Source organism: Leguminivora glycinivorella, chromosome 21 (assembly GCF_023078275.1).
Source record: "Leguminivora glycinivorella isolate SPB_JAAS2020 chromosome 21, LegGlyc_1.1, whole genome shotgun sequence".
Lineage (NCBI taxonomy): Eukaryota > Metazoa > Arthropoda > Insecta > Lepidoptera > Tortricidae > Leguminivora > Leguminivora glycinivorella.
Genome location: NC_062991.1, coordinates 3479108 through 3498475, shown reverse-complemented (window position 1 = coordinate 3498475; position 19368 = coordinate 3479108). Strand labels below are relative to the sequence as shown.

General features: G+C 39.1%; 1 protein-coding gene across 3 annotated transcripts in view; it reads left to right on the top strand.

The window, feature by feature from the left end:
* The window catches only part of LOC125237376 (chloride channel protein 2), a 129055-nt gene that overhangs the window by 22066 nt on the left and 87621 nt on the right, over positions 1–19368 (top strand). For 2 of the 3 annotated variants that reach the window (XM_048144386.1, XM_048144387.1), the window contains exon 1: positions 15391–15591. The exons of the other annotated variant lie outside the window; for it this stretch is intronic. In XM_048144386.1, the coding sequence (XP_048000343.1) occupies positions 15514–15591 (78 nt within the window). In that variant the 5' untranslated portion in view covers positions 15391–15513. Of the gene's footprint in view, positions 1–15390; positions 15592–19368 lie in introns of those variants that run through there. 3 annotated transcript variants of the gene reach the window in all.

The window sequence follows — 19368 nt, the reverse complement described above, 5'->3', positions numbered from 1 at the left end:
TCATCTCCAGAGACCGGTTATATTGGTTAGCGTAGTATGCTTAATCATTTCCTTACACTGTTGTGTTGTGATCAAGAAATGATCTTCGTGATCTCTCTATAGTGATCTATCAGCGTTGATGAACGCTCGCGTTTTTGATTTTCCTCTTTTTTGCGATTAGAAAAAAAAGTGTTACAGAAAAAAAAAACTTAGGTAAATAGCAAATTTTTGAATTTAGACGTCTTACTTTTTAAAAACCTTTTAAATACACGAAAAGTTTAAATAATTAAAAATAAAACTTTTTTTAAATGTAAAATAATTAAAATATAGTTCCCTCAAACATGAAATTACCAAGCTTTTGAAGCAATTTCCATATTTTTAATTTTGTGCATTTATTAAAATTTAGTCTTAGTGAATTCTAGGTCTAACCTAGATTTTTTCTATAGAGCGAAAAACTCTGATTTATCCATACTAATATTATAAATGGGAAAGTGTGTGTCTGTTTGTTTGTCCGTCTTTGACAGCAAAACGGAGCGACGAATTGACTTGATTCTTTAAGGCATATAATTAACCGGGCAACTAAAATATTAAACGGGAAGTTATGTCGGGCATACAATAATATAATTTGGCTGTGTTTTAATATTGTGGCGACAGAAAAAATATATGAGCCTCAAATATTAAGCATCATTATTATTGAAAAAACGGCAGCAAATTTCAAGCGACAAAAATATTGCCGAGGAACATTAGACAATGCTTTGGCGACTAAAATAATAATTGGCACCTAGTATTGCCGCGTAAGCGTAAGATTTTTAATATTTGTAGTCATATACTTAGATGTTAGCACCTAAATAATTATACTTAGCTCACCGTTTAAAGTAGTATTTAAATTAAGGAGGCAATTAAAAAAATATTGGGAAGTATTTTTTTTAAAACACATAAAATCGTTTCTTTATGGAAACGATGGTCTCATCGGAAGATCAGCGCTGGAAGTCACCAGCAGCACGCTGAGGTGAGGCCATTTCGTGGCACTTCATTCCTTTCTGTCTTGTGGTTATTATGTGTATTTTGTCTTGCCTGTGTTCACGAATAAATGTTTATTCTATTCAAACATCGTATTTGCGACCCGTAAACCACGGGTAGTATTTAAATATCTCACATCTATTTTCGAGCGAGTTGCAAGCGAGGGAAGGCGTATCAAATCATTTTATAATAAGTACACAGCAAAAAGGAGTGTATAAGCTTCTAATGGGTTGGTAACGTGCATGTGAAACCCTTTAAGTTGCAAGCGTCCATAGGTTACGGTGACCGCTTTCCATCAGGCCGATCGTATGCTCGTTTGCCACTGACGTGGTATTCAAAAAAAATGCCATGATAATCGTATAGTATAATATTACAAGAGCAGAATTATTTTTAGTAGAGGTAGAATATAAGTCCTACCAAATCTTCTAAATATGGCATAATTCTTAGGTACTTTGTATGAACAAAACAACGATAGCACAAAGGAAATGAAATACAGTCCCAGAGGCATGCACCCCCAACACACATGACTCGCAACACAATCAAAACAGAAATAGGAAGAAGATGGACAACTTTTTACCGCCTAAAATTACGGAAGTACTCTTAATTTAGAAGATTATTTTGCTCATGAACATTATGCCAGCATAAGATTCGATATTATAAAATCTGCGGAACGATTTATGCCAAAGCATATTCTGAGTAAGTTTTTCCTGCCAAAAAATAATCTTTCAGAGTGATGTTAAGACTGCGTAAGGCCAGCCTTAGATTCGATAGAGTAAACGTCACGAAAATTTAAATTAATTGTATTCGAAGTTGCCAGCACCCCCAAACACCTAATTTCTTACCCATAAGTATAATATTTTGTCGACCGTTATATTTTATAAGAATCCTTTTTTGTTATTAAAATGACAGCTCAGGTGATGAGTGCCGATGTATAAATTTTAAATGTACTTTTTATGTTAATTTGCTATATAAATATTTTAAAAGAACTGTATATTTTATATTAATAGACAGCCGTTTTCCTATTAAACTGTATCTCTTAAATTGTTTCCAATATAATAATTCAGTTGCCAAATAAATAGTTGGTACTCGCGTCTGAATAAACCGTAGCCATAATGACATTAAAATGCTACCTCATATTGAAATATTATGAGGCCCCATTTTAGTCGCCAAACTATTATTTTTGATACCCATTTCTATGGTTATTTAGTCGCCCGGTTAAATACGTGCCATTCTTTAAGTGGAGATAGTTGAAAGGATAGAGAGTGACATAGGCTACTTTTTGTCTCTTTCTAACCCCCCATACACTTTCCTGAAATGGGGGTGGAAGTTTGTATGGAGAATTCCGCAATTTTTGAAATTAACGCGAGCGAAGCTGCGGGCAAGAGCTAGTTAAGTAATAAATAAAAGCCTTCTAAAAGGCTTCAAGGTTGCTACTTAAGTTTATGGCAGTTGTCCCAAAAAAGCGATACGACTTTTTAAAATCCGTTTTCTGAAGTATGTTCCATTTCTTTTACTACAAATAACCCAACAAAATGTTATTTCTTCTATCTAGTTTTTGGTTGTTTATAATAAGCTAAACAATAATCGTAATCTCATCGGTAATCTTCTCTTCTTACTACAGAATACAGATTCATTAAGTACCTAGGTACTTACATTATATCCTTTGATCAAGTTAGACATCATTTTATTGGAATTTTATTTGAAAGATTGTATTTTTTTATTTTTTTTTACATAATTGTAACAGTATTTGACAGTGTATGATTAGTACCAATAAATGTATCTACCTATCTATCTATCCTTTCGTGGCAGCTATGCGGAAAACGTACACAGCGGGAATTTCAAGTTGCAAAATCTTTAACTTTATATCAATTGCATAAATTTCTGCCCAAAGCGATACGTATCTTAACAACTTCTGACGTAGATAGAGGAAATTGCACACATTTAAGAGTTTACCTTATAAAAGTCTTTTAGCAACCGGTCACCGACCACTAGTTAAGAAAATAACACTCGTGCGGTTTTCCTCATAGGTAACTTGCGTTTTCCTCGAGGATATACATTATCTGATCAAATGATTTTGTAATTATATTCATTAAGTGGATATGATAGGGAGGAAAAGTCAGATAAATCGTAAAATGTACAGTTGACAATAAAGGTGTTTAGGTTTAAAGATATTTTTCTCAAACATGGTATGAAATATTGATGTTATGTGCCTTATAATTGGCAGCGAAGTATGACGTTGCAGGTGCGGCTAGAACGATTGATAGATAATGGAATTTCATACAAACCTTGCAGGCCAAGGCCGGCAAAGTCCTCTTTTTTAATTTCCAAACACAGATAATTGTGACATAACATCCAGGTATTTAGCCAATTAAAAAAAAACTATAAGGGGCTTTATAGACGTGCCGTCTCCAATTGGTACGGGCCCTAGACAATATTTGATTTTGGGTGCGTTTTCATACAAAAAAAAATTCTTTCGTTTTTTTTTTAATTTTTTTTAACTTTTTGTTTTTTATAAGCGTATACGGGGTATCAAAGGGGAACGAAAATTCGATTATTTTTGCGCTACGACGCACCGTTTAGGAGATAAAGCCATCCAAAGTTACTATTTCCAGTAGACTTTATTTATTTCATACCATGTTTGAGAAAAGCACTATACATACCTTTGTCCCGGCCTCTGTAGTAATGTACTATTTATTCTCATACATACAAGTCACTTACACGAGAACAGAATTTCAAAGTAAAAGTAATCTTATTTACGGTAGCATACAAAGTCGCTCAAGTCAAGATGTACACGCTCACGCAACTTTTTTAAGGTGGGGTTCGTGTTTCTAATAAATGTATCAAAGACATATATAACTCCATCTAGACAGATAAAGTCTAAGAAAAAAACGTACCTCAGTACCATACAGAAAAAGTTACGGTGGCCTAGATGGCGTTACACCTTTGGGGGACGCTCAGCTAGATGGCGCTAATTTTTTTTATACTACGTCGGTGGCAAACAGGCACACGGCTCGCCTGATTTAAAGCGGTCACCGTAACCTATGGACGCCTGCAACTCAAACAGTGTCACATGCGCGTTGCCACCCCATTAGAAACTTGTACATTCCCTTTTGCTGTGTTAAGTACACAGCAAAAAGGAGTGTACAAGTTCTAAGGAGGGTTCGGGTTGCCGACGACTCAAAGGACAATAGACGGAACAAGTTAGTTCCGTAAGTCCTCCCATCATCAGCTCACCGCACCCTCGTTCTAATATTAATATTTGACATTTTAACATATATTAAGCTAATAATATGGGCCAAATTGTCAAAACTGAGGTTCAACAGTTTTTAGCTTTTGTCAAGAGATGGCAGTCTATGCACTGTGATTATAAATTTTACTTCGACAGTAACTCTATATAATACTTACTCGATCCTCTTTGGTATGTATATACGAACACTACTACTACCTAGACCTACTCACGTCTGTGTACGCTCTTAGTAATTAAGGGGTTGAAAAAAAAAATTGTATTATTGCAGTGACAGGTAGCTAGACTAGCCCATCACACACCACAATTGAACATATAAACGCGTTTATCAACTTACGACACCCACAGGGGTGGTGAAATTCTTGGGCACTGGTTCCACCAAAAAAAAAATTATAGGACATTCTTACACAGATTGACTGAGGCCCACGGTAAGCTCAAGAAGGCTTGTGTTGTGGGTACTCAGACATCGATATATATAATATATAAATACTTATATACATAGAAAACATCCATGACTCAGGAACAAATATCTACCAAAAGCGAGTAAGGCACTGATCCCACCGCGAGCTAGTAAGCTATCGGCTATAAAAACGAACAAAAGATAATCACTCTCGTGTAAATAAAAGAGACACGGCGATGTTTATAGTTACTCGCCCAGCGGTGAGCTATCAATATCGCCGTGTCTTTTTATTCGCACGGGAGTGATTGTCTTTTGTTCATTTTTACAGCCGATAGCTCATAGCTTACTAGCTCGCGGTGGGACCAGTGCCTAAGCGATGAGTTATCGGTGGTAGAAACGAACAAAAGATACTCGCTCCCGTGTAAATAAAAGAGACACAATGATACCACGAGCGAGTTATAGTTCGTCGCCGAGTGATGGACTATATAAATCCCAACAAAAACATAAATGTGAAATGAGAGCAAAGTTCAATAATATGATATAAAGTTGCCGTCAATAGAATTTGTGAACAGTCAAGTGCAAAAATACGTATCGAAATAATCATCTCATAAATATGGTACTACGCTCGTAATACACCGGACTAAGATGCTATAGGACATATTTTTGAGTAAGATGTGTACACATATTTTTACACTTGACTGAACAATGTAAACAAACCCTGTAGTCAAAATGTCTTTCATTTCCATTCTAACTCATCAGATACTGGCAAAATTTGTTGCGACATGTTTCGGGCCAATTCGGAGGCCCCTCTTCAGGCATATAGGAGTTCACGCGACGGCTAAACTCCGTGTGGTCACGGCCCGAAACATGTCGCAGCAATAGCGATATAATAACGTAAGTACAACCGTAGATTCATTAATTATTTGAATATGTCTCACGAAAGTTTAACGTGGTATCATGACAGTCAAAATGTATGAAACAGCCAAAAATTTTTTTTGCGGTTTCGGCATTGGTCCTATAATAAACGTATTTTATGTTGTTATAAATAAATTTCAGGACACCAGTGACCAGTGCCATCGGTGTACTGTGGCTTGATATTTAAATCACGTGTGACTTTTCCTGCATTAGGCTATCACGAGTGAAGGAGTCGGCATAATGGGCAATTGTCTCTGAAGGGGACGGCGGGTCTTTGTCCATTGTATCATACGATACGGCACGAATGGCACGATTTCGTCGACGGCCGGTCTGCCGGCCTAGCCGAAATGACAATCGTTGTCGCTAAACGCCGATAGAAACGCAGTCTAGGATACCGTGTTTGTGTATTTGGCTCCGTACCCTGGACTATAACCAAAAAAATCGCAATAGGGATGACGACTACATAAAAAAATGCCATTCTGTTCAGTCAGTCAGTTAGATCGTCCAAAAATACTGAACACATATTTTTCGCTTTTTCTAATTAAAGAAAAAATACAAAGATGTTATAGAGCATCAAAGTTCCGGAGTGGGGGCTTGTGACGTCACTTCTAAGTAAAAATTATCGCCACGCGTGACGTCACGCGAAACTTGAACGCACTGTACCGTCGTCATTTTTCGTTTACGAGAAAAAAGAAAAATTCTTTGATAATCTAACTGACGGCCTAATTAATTTTTTTTAGTCGTCTTGCCTATTCTCAAATTCCAAGGATCTTTCTCTAACACTTTAATAACGCACTTATTATGTTGGGCTGGAGCGAGAGAAATGCTTCTTTGCATAGTGCGTGATTCTGCTCGCGTTAATAGGCGATGGTGCTGGGCTTTGATTCGATTTCTGGTAAGAGCATTTTTAGAGGAACTGGAGATGTTTGCTCCTAGGATCCTGAGTCATGGTTGTTTTCGATGCATATATCATCATAGGCCACAGGATCTTTAACAGATGATTTTTGCAGCGACTTTTACGAGGTATGTGCGCCGACAGAGATCTGTGTGATGAGCACAGATATTTGTTCCTGAGTCATAGATGTTTTCTATGTATATAAGTGTGTATTGATCTATTTAGGTAAGTATATCGTCGGGGCTAGGTTGATAAGGTGTCCCCCAATATTTATTTATTATTTATTTATTTATAGTTTGTCTCTTATTCCTATGCCAGCAGTATAGAAATACAAACGTTTTGAACACAACTGCTGTGTCGGCGGCATAGGCCGGTAAAATTGTCAGAACACACATTTCCTATCTCCTATGCCAGTGGGCATAGGAGATCGATTGGTTTTGATCACACACCTTGTGTCAGCGGCACCGAACGTGTTAAGGACATTTATGCGGACATTGCGGACATAGTTTCTTTGGAGATTGATAATTTTAATTCAATTAAGTACTTTAACCGACGACAAATAAAGAATATTTCATCAGATTGGAGATTCAGAATAGCTGATTCGATCCCGACGATAAAAAAATGTGTCCAAATTTTTTTTCCTTTTACGTCACGATTTTAGTTTAACTTACTACGAGCGTCATAGGAAACGAATATGGAAAATAGGACACATTTTTTTATCGTCGGGATCGACATTCGAAAATCGAATCGCAAAAATGTCGAATATCGTGACCTAGGCACGGCAATGGACACAGTCCCCGTTCACGTCTTCCGTATGTACCTAACCAACACCATATGAACTAATACAATACAATGATTATATTCAGTACCTTGACTCTGTAATTCTGCGCCTAACACGACATTTGACGTAGAACATTGGACACAGTCCCCGCTCAGGGCTTCCGTAAGTAACCTACTCCATATGGACTAATACAATACAAGTGCCATTGTATTCAGTACCTTGACTCTGTAATTCTGTACATTACACGACATTTGACGTGGAACAATGGACAGAGTCTCTATGGACTCACGGTCGCACGCTTCCGCGCGTAACCTACTCCATATGGACTGCACATTATAAGTATTATATTCAGTATCTTGACTTAAGTATAAATTAAATTAAATTGTAGTTTATTATAATTTTTTGTAGCACCCTTTTCGATGCTCAGCATTAGACAATGACCGTCAAACTTTGTTTCGTAACGTGACTGCAAAGGTTAATATAAAATTAATGAATACGTGATAGGATAAATAATAAAACGATAAATAAAAATATCATTAATATGTATCAGATATGATTATTATTTATTAATTGCTTTTAGTTGGTAAGTAGTACCTAACAAAGAGTTCAAAAATATAAAAGATAGCCTCAAAAGCTCTTTCATAAGTAAAATTAGAGTTTTAGGTCACATCATCACATGTGTAGCTCATTTCACAAACAATAGCAAAGGGTCTTCCTCGTTTCAACTTTTATACACGATCATCATCATCATCATCATCCTCCTTGCGTTTTCCCGGCATTCGAGCCTGGGGTCCGCTTTGACAACTAGTATACACGATATTAGACAGAGATACTGAGACTTCCACCTGTATTTTTTGACTTACTGAAATGTGTGACAGTTAATATATAGTATAATTTGTATGAAGTCCAAATACTGTGTTATACTCGTACTGTGCTCTCAGCTGTTCTACACGTCAGAGCGTTATCTCAGTAGATAATGGAGCTACGTCAAAATTGATGATAGTCAAGCTACTTCATTTTTATCATCATGTGGTTCAAGGGAAAATAATATACATTACGAAATAACGAAACTTTTAAGCGTATGTTGGGTAGATATTTTCTAGAAATATCTTTCCCATCACGGAACAATGGTATTCCGGACCTTTGGGAGGCGTGCGCAGGGCCGAAGCCAACGCGTAGAGTTCGACACTTTAATGAAATGTAAGGGGTACACCGAGCGGATGTTGCTCTTGCCCATATCATGGGACACACGCAGAGGCAACACCCGCCAGGGTGTAAGGACTATTTGAGAGTTAATGGAATCTAAAATGAACTGGTCTATTTTGATGAAAGTGATGGACTAAATACTGGGCTATGGATAAAAAACCGGACGCCTGCCTAATAAAACGGTATCCAAAGATCTTATTATTACGACATATATGTATATTTTCACTTGTTACTGTGTATCTGGATTGTTGTATATTACTATTTAAGTATGTTTATGTAATTATATCTATATTCTCTTGTATGTATATGTTTATTTAATTTGTGTGTTGGAATTTAGAATTATGTTGTTTTTTTTCGCAACACCCTTTTTGATTATGTTTTTCTATTTCCGCTACCCAAAGGTTGTCTGGTAGAGATCGCTCTTTAGCGATAAGACCGCCTGTTGTCTGCTGGCCGCCTGTTGGCTGATTTATAATCATTTGTTTTGCTATAAATAATCTTACGTCAAATTCAAAAAGTAGGTACAAAAACATACATATGTAATTGTATATGGCGTTCCTAAAACCTAAGACCTTCATCATAAGACGTAATGTACCTAATTTATTTTATTACAGATAAGTATACCTAAAAAGTTTTTTCGGAAAACACTCAAAAGGTACTTAAGTATCTTTATTATAAAATTTGCACCGTAATTGATCAAAATGACCACAAAAACAAAAAACAAAAAAAAAAAACTACAATTTTGTGTCCAAATCTCAAAAGTAATAAAAAGTTCTAAATAAGTGGTCAAAAGATAATTATTTAAAGTTTTCAAACAAAAGGGGACTTTTTTGTCGGTTGTCAATACCTAAATGCATTTTTATATTATCCGATCCGATATCGGATATACATTTATAAATATTATAAGTTAATTCTCGAGTAATATGAATTACTTAGTTTAATGAATGTTCATGTTTCTGACGTGTAGTGTATATGTGCAATATCATTAAATATGAATATGAATCCATACTAACATTATAAATGGGAAAGTGTGTGTGTCTGTTTGTTTGTCCGTTCTTCACGGCAAAACGGAGCGACAAATTGTCGTGATTTTTTAAGTGGAGATAGTTGAAGGGATGGAGAGTGACATAGGCTACTTTTTGTCTCTTTCTAACGCGAGCGAAGCCGCGGGCAAAAGCTAGTATACTATACATTGAAGGCGCCATCTTTGACGCTTGACTGTGACATCCGATATCGGATCGGATAATGTGAAAATGTGAGAATCTCATAAGTATCATCCTAATCGACTATTTGGTGCCTTTTTTCGAAGACACCACATTTACAAGGATACAGATCCTTTGATGACAGCATTTGAATGACCTTCGGGAACAAAATGATATAACTCGTTTTGAAATCCTTCAAATTATGAGACGTAATAAAAACATGTTCAAAAAATTCAACAGTTTTTGTGGTTTTAAATAGTGACCCAAAGTCGCGTAAGCTGAAGGCCCGGGTCCTGTTCCCGGTTTCGCCACCAGTGGACTTGATCACTTTTTCTTTGGTGTGGTGTAAGCAAGCTTAGATACCTATAATATATAGAGAATTACTTACTGTCAACTTACTACTACTTTAATAAGAGCCCATACTGTCCCACTGTTGGGCAAAGGCCTACCTCAAAATCAAACCTTATCGATATGGAAGTATGAGACGCGACGGCGACGGTCGCGCGACCGTCGCCCACGCAAGACACGGCGTTACAGTGAAAATTATAAATTTTGAAAAAACCTCGGCATAGTGGACCGATTTTCAACAATTAATAAATGATTTGAAAGCGCGAAAGTTCTATAAGGGGCCGTCCATAAATTACGTCATTCTAAATTAGGGGGGGGGGGGGGGGGGGTTGGTCTGCGGATGACGGTAAATGATAGATGGGGGGGGTTGTTTCGAAATTGACGTCATTCTTATTTATTTATTTATAGTTTATTTTTCACGTACAAAAAGATTATTTCTAAAAAGAAATTTCTTCCAGCACACCTAGTAAGTGAGACTGCAAATGTGAGAGGCGGCTAAGGCGCATACAATACTAAAATAACTCATAATAAACATACATAAGTAATGCAACATAGATGTACACAAATACAGTAATAACTACAGATAAAATACTCTAACAATAATATTACATATAATACTAGCTGCCCGCCCCGGCTTCGCCCGTGGTACTTAAATGTATTATACATATAAACCTTCTTTGAGAATCAGTCTATCTATTTAAAAAAACCGCATCAAAATCCGTTGCGTAGTTTTAAAGATCTAAGCATACATAGGGACAGACAGCGAAAGCGACTTTGTTTTATACGATGTATTTATATTATATTATAAGTAGTTATATTATATCAATGATTGTTGCCAAAGTAAAAATAATAAAAGATGATTCTATAACCAAGTGTTTTAATCATATAATACCCTATTTTTCTCAAATTTGCAATGTTTTATTTTGTCAAACTGGTAATGACGTCAATTTTGGGAGAAGGGGGGGGGGGTCATTAAGATATGACGATAGGATGATTATAGGGGGGGGGGTCTAAAATCTGAAAAAATCGATGACGTAATTTATGGACAGCCCCTAACAAACGCGCGGGCAGAGTTCCGATTTGATCTTACAAGTGTCCTGCTTTTTTTTTTCTTTTATGTGTTACCATGTACATACTTGTAGTGTCTAAGATTTGTAAGAACCTCTTTTTGACACATGACAGCGTCCACAATACGTAAACTCGCGCAACCTAATGAAATTTTAAATAAAATCCTGTAATAATATTTAAAAAAATCAAGTACTTAAAAACAATATTTCGCTTACTTTAAACATAATCTAGCACATGTTACATTTTTGCGGATCTTCGTTAGTGAGTATTTTACGATATTAATTTATCATGCAGGATTTACTTATTATGTCATTTATCATTCATTTTTATTTTTAAACTAGTGCTGTGGCAGTCTGTCATTTCGATTCAAATGACATTTCAGTAAGTTGATAGAAATCGTATATTTGTTGTTACATAGGTACAAGGAGGCGCTTAAACAATCCTAATCGATTCAACCAATTCGAAATTAATCGTTAGATTTGGCAAACGATACGTCTTAGCCACATCGCAACATACTTCAAAACAAATGTGTCAAAAATGTGAACTTACAAATCCGGGACAATAGTAGACCCCTAAAATACATTGTTTAAGGAATTTTTTTCGTCCGCTATTAATTATAATGATATTCCTAAGATCATGCTTCGCTACCCCTTTTTACAAACAAAATGTGTTTAAATTTTGTTCAATTAAAATTAAAAATACATTACGATAAGGCATTGACCGTTGTTTAGCGAAGAGTTTGCGAAAAATCACATGATAACTCGTGAGTGGAGATTTGCGCGTACAATTATCCACTCGTTAGTGTGATATATCGATAAATATAGTGGTGGGACGATTGTCGATAAACGGACAACGGAGTTTAGGTAAAATGATGTCGGGGCTAGTTATGTCGCCGTACCTAACGCTGTTTATTGCACTAATGCAGGGAAGTGCGGAGTGGTGGTGGTGAAGTGTGAAAAGCGCCACGGCCCCTCGTCCCCACCTACGGAACTAATTGTTCCGTCTATTGTCGTTTGAGTCGTCGGCATCCCGAACCCTCCTTAGAAATAAGTACACAGCAAAAAGGAGTGTATAAGTTTCTAATGGGTCGGCGAAGCGCATGTTACACCCCTTGAATTGCAGGCGTCCAGGTTAGGTATATAATATATAGGTTACGGTTACGGTGACCGCTTTCCATCAGGCGGACCGTATGCTTGTTTGTCACCGACGTGGTATAGAAATAAGTACTGTAAAATAATATCGTAAGTTTTTTTTTATATAATTGAAAAGCTACTTATATTGTATCCAGCATCTGTTGTTGTGCGATTTGAATAAAAACTTCAAGCTTCTTCGTACATAAATATGATCGATATCGATATTCTTATTAATTAGTTAGTTCTCTTCCCTAGGTATCTCATTATCGACATTGGCCATCATCAGAAACTAGAGCTCATGAGACTATTATGATGCTGGAGGCAAAAACTATGATAAATTGATATGAATGAAATTGAATGTAAAAATTAAAATTCATGAATAAAAATAAATATTAACATTTAGGAAATTAAAATAAAGAGTTGAACAAAATTTCCTTTACATTTGCCTTACCTAAGTTGTTTTATATTTGAGTAATTCCACAGAATATATAATAGTACCTGTGCCTGTGTGGTGACGGGTTAAGAATTTCACCACCCCCTTTCTTCCCGTGGGTGTCGTAGAAGGCGACTATGGGATACGGGTTAAATTGTGGCGTAGGCGAGAGGCTGGCAACAGTGGCAACCTGTCACTGAAATGCCACAGCTTCGTTTTCTTTCAACCCCTTATTTGCCAAGAGTGGCACTGAAGCTTGAGTGGTTTCATGTGTTCTGCCTACCCCTTTATGGGATACAGGCGTGAATGTAGATAAGATAAGATAAGATGTTTATTTGTATAAGTCATGTACATAGGATTTTAAAATTTTACAAATAGCTTCCATGACACCCTGTCAGGGCACACAAATTACTTATATCTAGCTTAATACTAAGTTTCAGGCCATGTAGTTAGTTAATAATTTGGATAGGATAATAATTTTTGGATAATAATTTTTGGTCATAGCATAATATAATTCGAGTAATACGATTTAGGAATAAATGATTTCAATTAAATTCAAAATATATGTAAAAAAAAAAATAGTTTTTTTGGAAATTTTAAGTTAGGTACTAAAAGGTTTCGTCATTAAAAAATGTATGTATGTATGTATGTATATAATAGTATAAGTAATTCCCAAAAAGTTCGTACATTTGGATCACGTCTCCGATTTTGATAAAAATGGGTATGCTGATAGTTCATGATGCTGAGCAAGATCCACTAGGTTTCCCAAAATGACCCCGGTAGCTTGAATGCAACCTTTCTTTTTTGTTACCAGATTTCTATACATTTTCGGTACATTTACGTACTTCCCACTTTTACAGTAACATAAACAGTATAAACATCGAAATGCACAGGCATTATACAAACTACTTTTTTTTTTTTTTTAATTTATTATTCACAACAACATGTACACTTTTACAAATTTTATATATCTCGCCAAACTATGACGTTTGATGGCGAGTTAGCGCTCATTTTTATGCTTATAACTTAACCTATTTACTTAATTCTAACAACTTGTTAATAGTTTTACTTCATTTAAACAAACATTTAAGCATGCTCAAAACGTACTTAACAGATTTATTATTATACACGCTCTTTTCGGTCGAGAAATATTTAACCGAGATAACTACTGCTAATATGCCTACCGCTTACTTCAGAAACGTCACAAGTAAACAAAATAAGTACAGAAAATACACGCATAAGACATTTTAAGACTAAAGTAAGCCGTATTTTCTAAGGACTGCTTCGCACTAGCACTTTTACAACGCGGGTCAAAAAAGCGTTTGTATGGATAGGTTAGAAAAAAAAAGTTAGCTTGCGGAGGAGTGCCGAAACGTGCCTGCGACCTCGTCCTATAGCCTTGAGGCGGCAATCGAGGGGTTTAGTGGGTAAACCATGGGTCTCATTAGCCCATATCAGGGGCGGCTCACTCCGCGACTCTATTGCCGCGCTATAAGTACATGCCGGCGGCCGCGAGTTCGCGGCCCATTCAGTGGCGACGACCTTCGCGCGGCGCAATAGAATTCAATGTCGGCTGCTCGCGTGCGGTCCGTTTGTTAATGTAGGTAAGAATTTAGAATGGCGGCGTTTTGTGAACATCAAAGGAGTGACCCTTCTGTACTTGTACTATTATATATTCTGTGCCCATATGGGAGTCCCACATAACCATCCCAGGCCGGTCCCTGCGCCTGGGATGGTATTTGTAAAGCATTTCCCCTCGTTTAAAAAAAAGGGTTAGCTTTCTCTATATATATTTGTAGAACACTACAATCCTAAAAACCCTTTTGCAATGAGTATAAGCCTTATATAATTTTTGCTATGTTTTAAACAGATTCATTCACACGATGACGCCGACGCTTTTTTTACAGACGATTCCTAGTTGACTTTTCGACTTTGAGAGTGCACTCAGTTCAGAAAACGGATAAAAATATTGAAAATAGTACTTAGCACTTTTTTAGATCGTAATCCGACTTCCATAAATCATAAATCTGTGGCCCTAGTGAAAAAGGGTATAACTCAAATTGACTCGGTGAACAAGGTCACAAGTTCGAGATGGAAATGACGATCGGTCTGGCCTAGCGGGTAGTGACCCTGCCTGCTAAGCCGCGGTCCCGGGTTCTAATCCCGGTAAGGTTTGAAGAATTTATTTGTGTGATGAGCACAGATACTTGTTCCTGAGTCATGGATGTTTTCTATGTATATAAATATTTGTATATTATATATATCGTTGTCTGAGTACCCACAACACAAGCCTTCTTGAGCTTATCGTGGGACTCAGTCAATCAGTGTAAGAATGTCCCATAAGGTGTACTCGGGTAATTCCGAACGTCGAAAACCGTCGGAAAATTCCGAAATTCACATGATAATCACCCGTGATTCCATAGTAATAAGGGTCCCTTTTCGGAATTTGCCGACGGTTTTCGACGTTCGGAATTACCCGAGTACACCTTAATATTTATTTATAAATTGCGAGCACAACTTTCGTCAGGTTTCAACGATTTTTAAACTCCCGTGCGTACGAGACCTTAACCTACCCTACTCATTACACGTCATTACAACTCTAATATCCAGTAGCGTAGATTCCATAATTGCGTAAACACCTCTCGAGGAGCTATTTGCCCGCGTGTGCGCAGCCTTTTCAGCTTCACGCGCAGGAGTTGATTATTAGTGCAGTTTACCTGGTCCAGCCGGCGGGTACTAACCGACTTAGTATTTAAAAAAAAACTTAAGAAAAAAATGTGATTTTTAATTTGCGACTAAATTAAAATTTCGATTAATTTTTTTTTACTTTTTGACTGAATTAAAAATTTGATTAAAAAGTGTTTTTTTTTAGTGTTGTGTTGTGTAGCCATGAGATTTAAGAAGCAGACTTTGGTATCGGAAGATACGTCGGAGGATGAGATCGGACATAGCTACTTAGGGACTTTGGTAAGCATTTAGTATACTTTTTTTGTCAAGGGGATTTATATAAATGCTGTTAGGGGTTGTATTATCTTCTTAATGACTTTTTATGACAAAAATTGTCGCTAACTTCATATTGATTATGTTAAGATAAAACTGTTTTATTGGTTGCGGTATCCATAATATAAATTTGAGTTACTTCTATATAATATAAAGCTACAACCCGACTGACATTTTTCCAAAAATGGGCAGAAGGAGTTTTTGCAGGTGGCAGTGTTTGGTGTGGTCGTATAGAGTTTGGTCCTGCGACCCCGGATAGATCAGACCGTCGGTCTACCGGTTCCGGGTAAAAAAATGTTGGACGGCCTGGCCAAACGGCTGGAGTTAGCCGGGGAGTGTTCGACCAAATGTCATAGAGGACCCTGGGCAGTTTTTGACGCCGCCATTTTTTTTTCAAAATGGCCGACTTTTTTTTTTGACGATTTTTCAAGTTTGTCGTAGAGAGCTCAAATTTTGGTCATAGAATCTCCAAGTGGCCTTGATTCGAATGAAATAAAAAAAAATTGAACAATGCTACAAATGTGGGAAAACTGGCCACTTTTATTTTGTATGGCAACTTTTAAACCGTAAGAGATAGCCGGAGGGTGCTCGACCAAATGTCATACAGGTATCCGAGTAGAAAAAAGTTGCATTAAAAAAAAATCAAAATGGCCGACTTTTTTTTTTGAAAATTTTCAAAATGGTCCTAGCGCGCTGAGATTTGGCACACGGGTGGACGGTCACGCCAAGATTAGTATTCAAAAAGAAAATTTTGAAAAATTCAAAATGGCGGCCTTTGAGGGCCAATTGAAATTTGAATGGAGGTTTTTCTTTTAATTACCATAGCTCCGTAACGGTACAAAGAAGTGAAAAGTGCTCAAACAAATGTTATACAGTCACCCGAGGTCCATCGAATGGCATTAAAAAAAAATCAAAATGGCCGACTTTTTTTTTTGAAAAATTTCAAAATGGTCCGAGCGCGCTGAAATTTTGCACACGGGTGGACAGCCACCCTAAGATTAGTATACAAAAAGAAAATTTTGAAAAATTCAAAATGGCGCCCTTTGAAGGCCAATTGAAATTTGTATGGAGGTCTTTTTTTTTAATCCACATAGCTCCGTAACGGTAGGGAAAAGGTTAAAAGTGCTTGAACTAATGTTGTACAGTTATCTGAGGTCCATCGAATGGCATTTACAAAATTTCAAAATGGCCGACTTTGAAAATTTTTTTTTTTATTTTCGGTCCGAGCGCGTTCAAATTTGGCACGTGGTACGAGCGGGGGCCAAAAATAGAAATGAGAAAAAAAAAATTTGGAAAAGTCAAAAACGGTGGCGAGAGGGGACAAAGTCAAATTTCCCTACCAGTTTGTATGGAGGTTTTTTTTTAAATCCCCATAGCTCCGTAACGGTAGGAGAAAGGTTAATAGTGCTTAAACTAATGTTGTACAGTTATTTGTGGTCCATCGAATGGCATTTACAAAATTTCAAAATGGCCGACTTTGAAATTTTTTTTTTTATTTTCGGTCCGAGCGCGTTCCAATTTGGGACTTGGTAAGAACGGGGGCCAAAAATAGAAATGAGAAAAAATTTTTTTTGGAAAAGTCAAAAACGGCGGCGAGAGGGGACAAAGTCAAATTTCCCTACCAGCCTGAGGGAGCGTTCCACAGCCCAACGGTCATTGCTCCGGTCCAGTGCTCCCAAGCAAGAAAATATAAGTAAAAGTGTCTAAAAAGCGACGCGGCGGGCCGGAGGTCCAACTTCCCTACAAATCCTACAATCCCCACAGTAACTACGCGGAGGACCGAAGGCCCGGAGCGTGTCTGACAGGCTCCCAAGTACGCGAAGGCCGCAGGCCGAGCTGCGGGCAGAGTGCTCCCAAGCACGCGAAGGCCGCAGGCCGAGCTGCGTGCAGACTGTACTCCCAAGAAAACAATAACAAAAAGTATCTAAATAAGCGAAGCGGCGGGCCAAAGGCCCGACGCGGAGCTTCGAAACCCAGCGAAGGCCGAAGGCCGAGCTCCGCGTAGGGCCGAAGGCCCGGAGCGTCCCTGATCGGCTCGCCGGCGGACCGGGAAGTTGGAGCTTAAACACGACCCAATAGTAAAAGTGTCTTAGAGAAGCGAAACGACGGGCCGGAGGCCGCAGGCCGTAGACCCGTCGTGAGCTTCTCAAGACACTTTTAATATTGGGTCGTGTTTAAGCTCCAACTTACCTACAACTCTCACAGTAACTACGCGGAGGGCCGAAGGCCCGGAGCGTGCCTGAGAGGCTTCCAAGCACGCGAAGGCCGCAGGCCGAGCTGCGGGCAGAGTGTTCCCAAGCACGCGAAGGCCGCAGGCCGAGCTGCGTACAGACTGTGCTCCCAAGCAGAACGATAATCAAAGTGTCTAAAAAGCGACGCGGCGGGCCGAAGGCCCGACGCGGAGCTTCGAAACGAAACCCAGCGAAGGCCGAAGGCCATGAGCGTCCCTGATCGGCGCGCCGGCGGACCGGGAAGTTGGAGCTTAAACACGACCCAATAGTAAAAGTGTCTTAGAGAAGCGAAACGACGGGCCGGAGAAAGGAAAAGGTTAATAGTGCTTAAACTAATGTTGTACAGTTATCTGAGGTCCATCGAATGGCATTTACAAAATTTCAAAATGGCCGACTTTGAATTTTTTTCTTTTATCTTCGGTCCGAGCGCGTTCAAATTTGGCACGTGGTAAGAACGGGGGCCAAAAATAGAAATGAGAAAAAAATTTTTTTGGAAAAGTCAAAAACGGCGGCGAGAGGGGACAAAGTCAAATTTCCCTACCAGCCTGAGGGAGCGTTCTACAGCCCGACGGTCATTGCTCCGGTCCAAGTTCCGAGCTGCGTACAGACAGTGCTCCCAAGCAAGAAAATATAAGTAAAAGTGTCTAAAAAGCGACGCGGCGGGCCGGAGGTCCAACTTCCGTACAAATCCTACAATCCCCACAGTAACTACGCGGAGGGCCGAAGGCCCGGAGCGTGTCTGACAGGCTCCCAAGTACGCGAAGGCCGCAGGCCGAGCTGCGGGCAGAGTGCTCCCAAGCACGCGAAGGCCGCAGGCCGAGCTGCGTGCAGACTGTGCTCCCAAGAAAACAATAACAAAAAGTATCTAAATAAGCGAAGCGGCGGGCCAAAGGCCCGACGCGGAGCTTCGAAACCCAGCGAAGGCCGAAGGCCGAGCTCCGCGTAGGGCCGAAGGCCCGGAGCGTCCCCGATCGGCTCGCCGGCGGTCCGGGAAGTTGGAGCTTAAACACGACCCTATAGTAAAAGTGTCTTAGAGAAGCGAAACGACGGGCCGGAGGCCGCAGGCCGCAGGCCCGTCGTGAGCTTCTCAAGACACTTTTACTATTGGGTCGTGTTTAAGCTCCAACTTCCCTCAACCCCCACAGTAACTACGCGGAGGGCCGAAGGCCCGGAGCGTGTCTGAGAGGCTCCCAAGCACGCGAAGGCCGCAGGCCGAGCTGCGGGCAGAGTGCTCCCGAGCACGCGAAGGCCGCAGGCCGAGCTGCGTACAGACTGTGCTCCCAAGCAAAACAATAATTAAAAGTATTTAAATAAGCGAAGCGGCGGGCCGAAGGCCCGACGCGGAGCTTCGAAACCGAGCGAAGGCCGAAGGCCGAGCTCCGCGTAGGGCCGAAGGCCCGGAGCGTCCCTGATCGGCTCGCCGGCGGACCGGGAAGTTGGAGCTTAAACACGACCCAATAGTAAAAGTGTCTTAGAGAAGCGAAACGACGGGCCGGAGGCCGCAGGCCGTAGG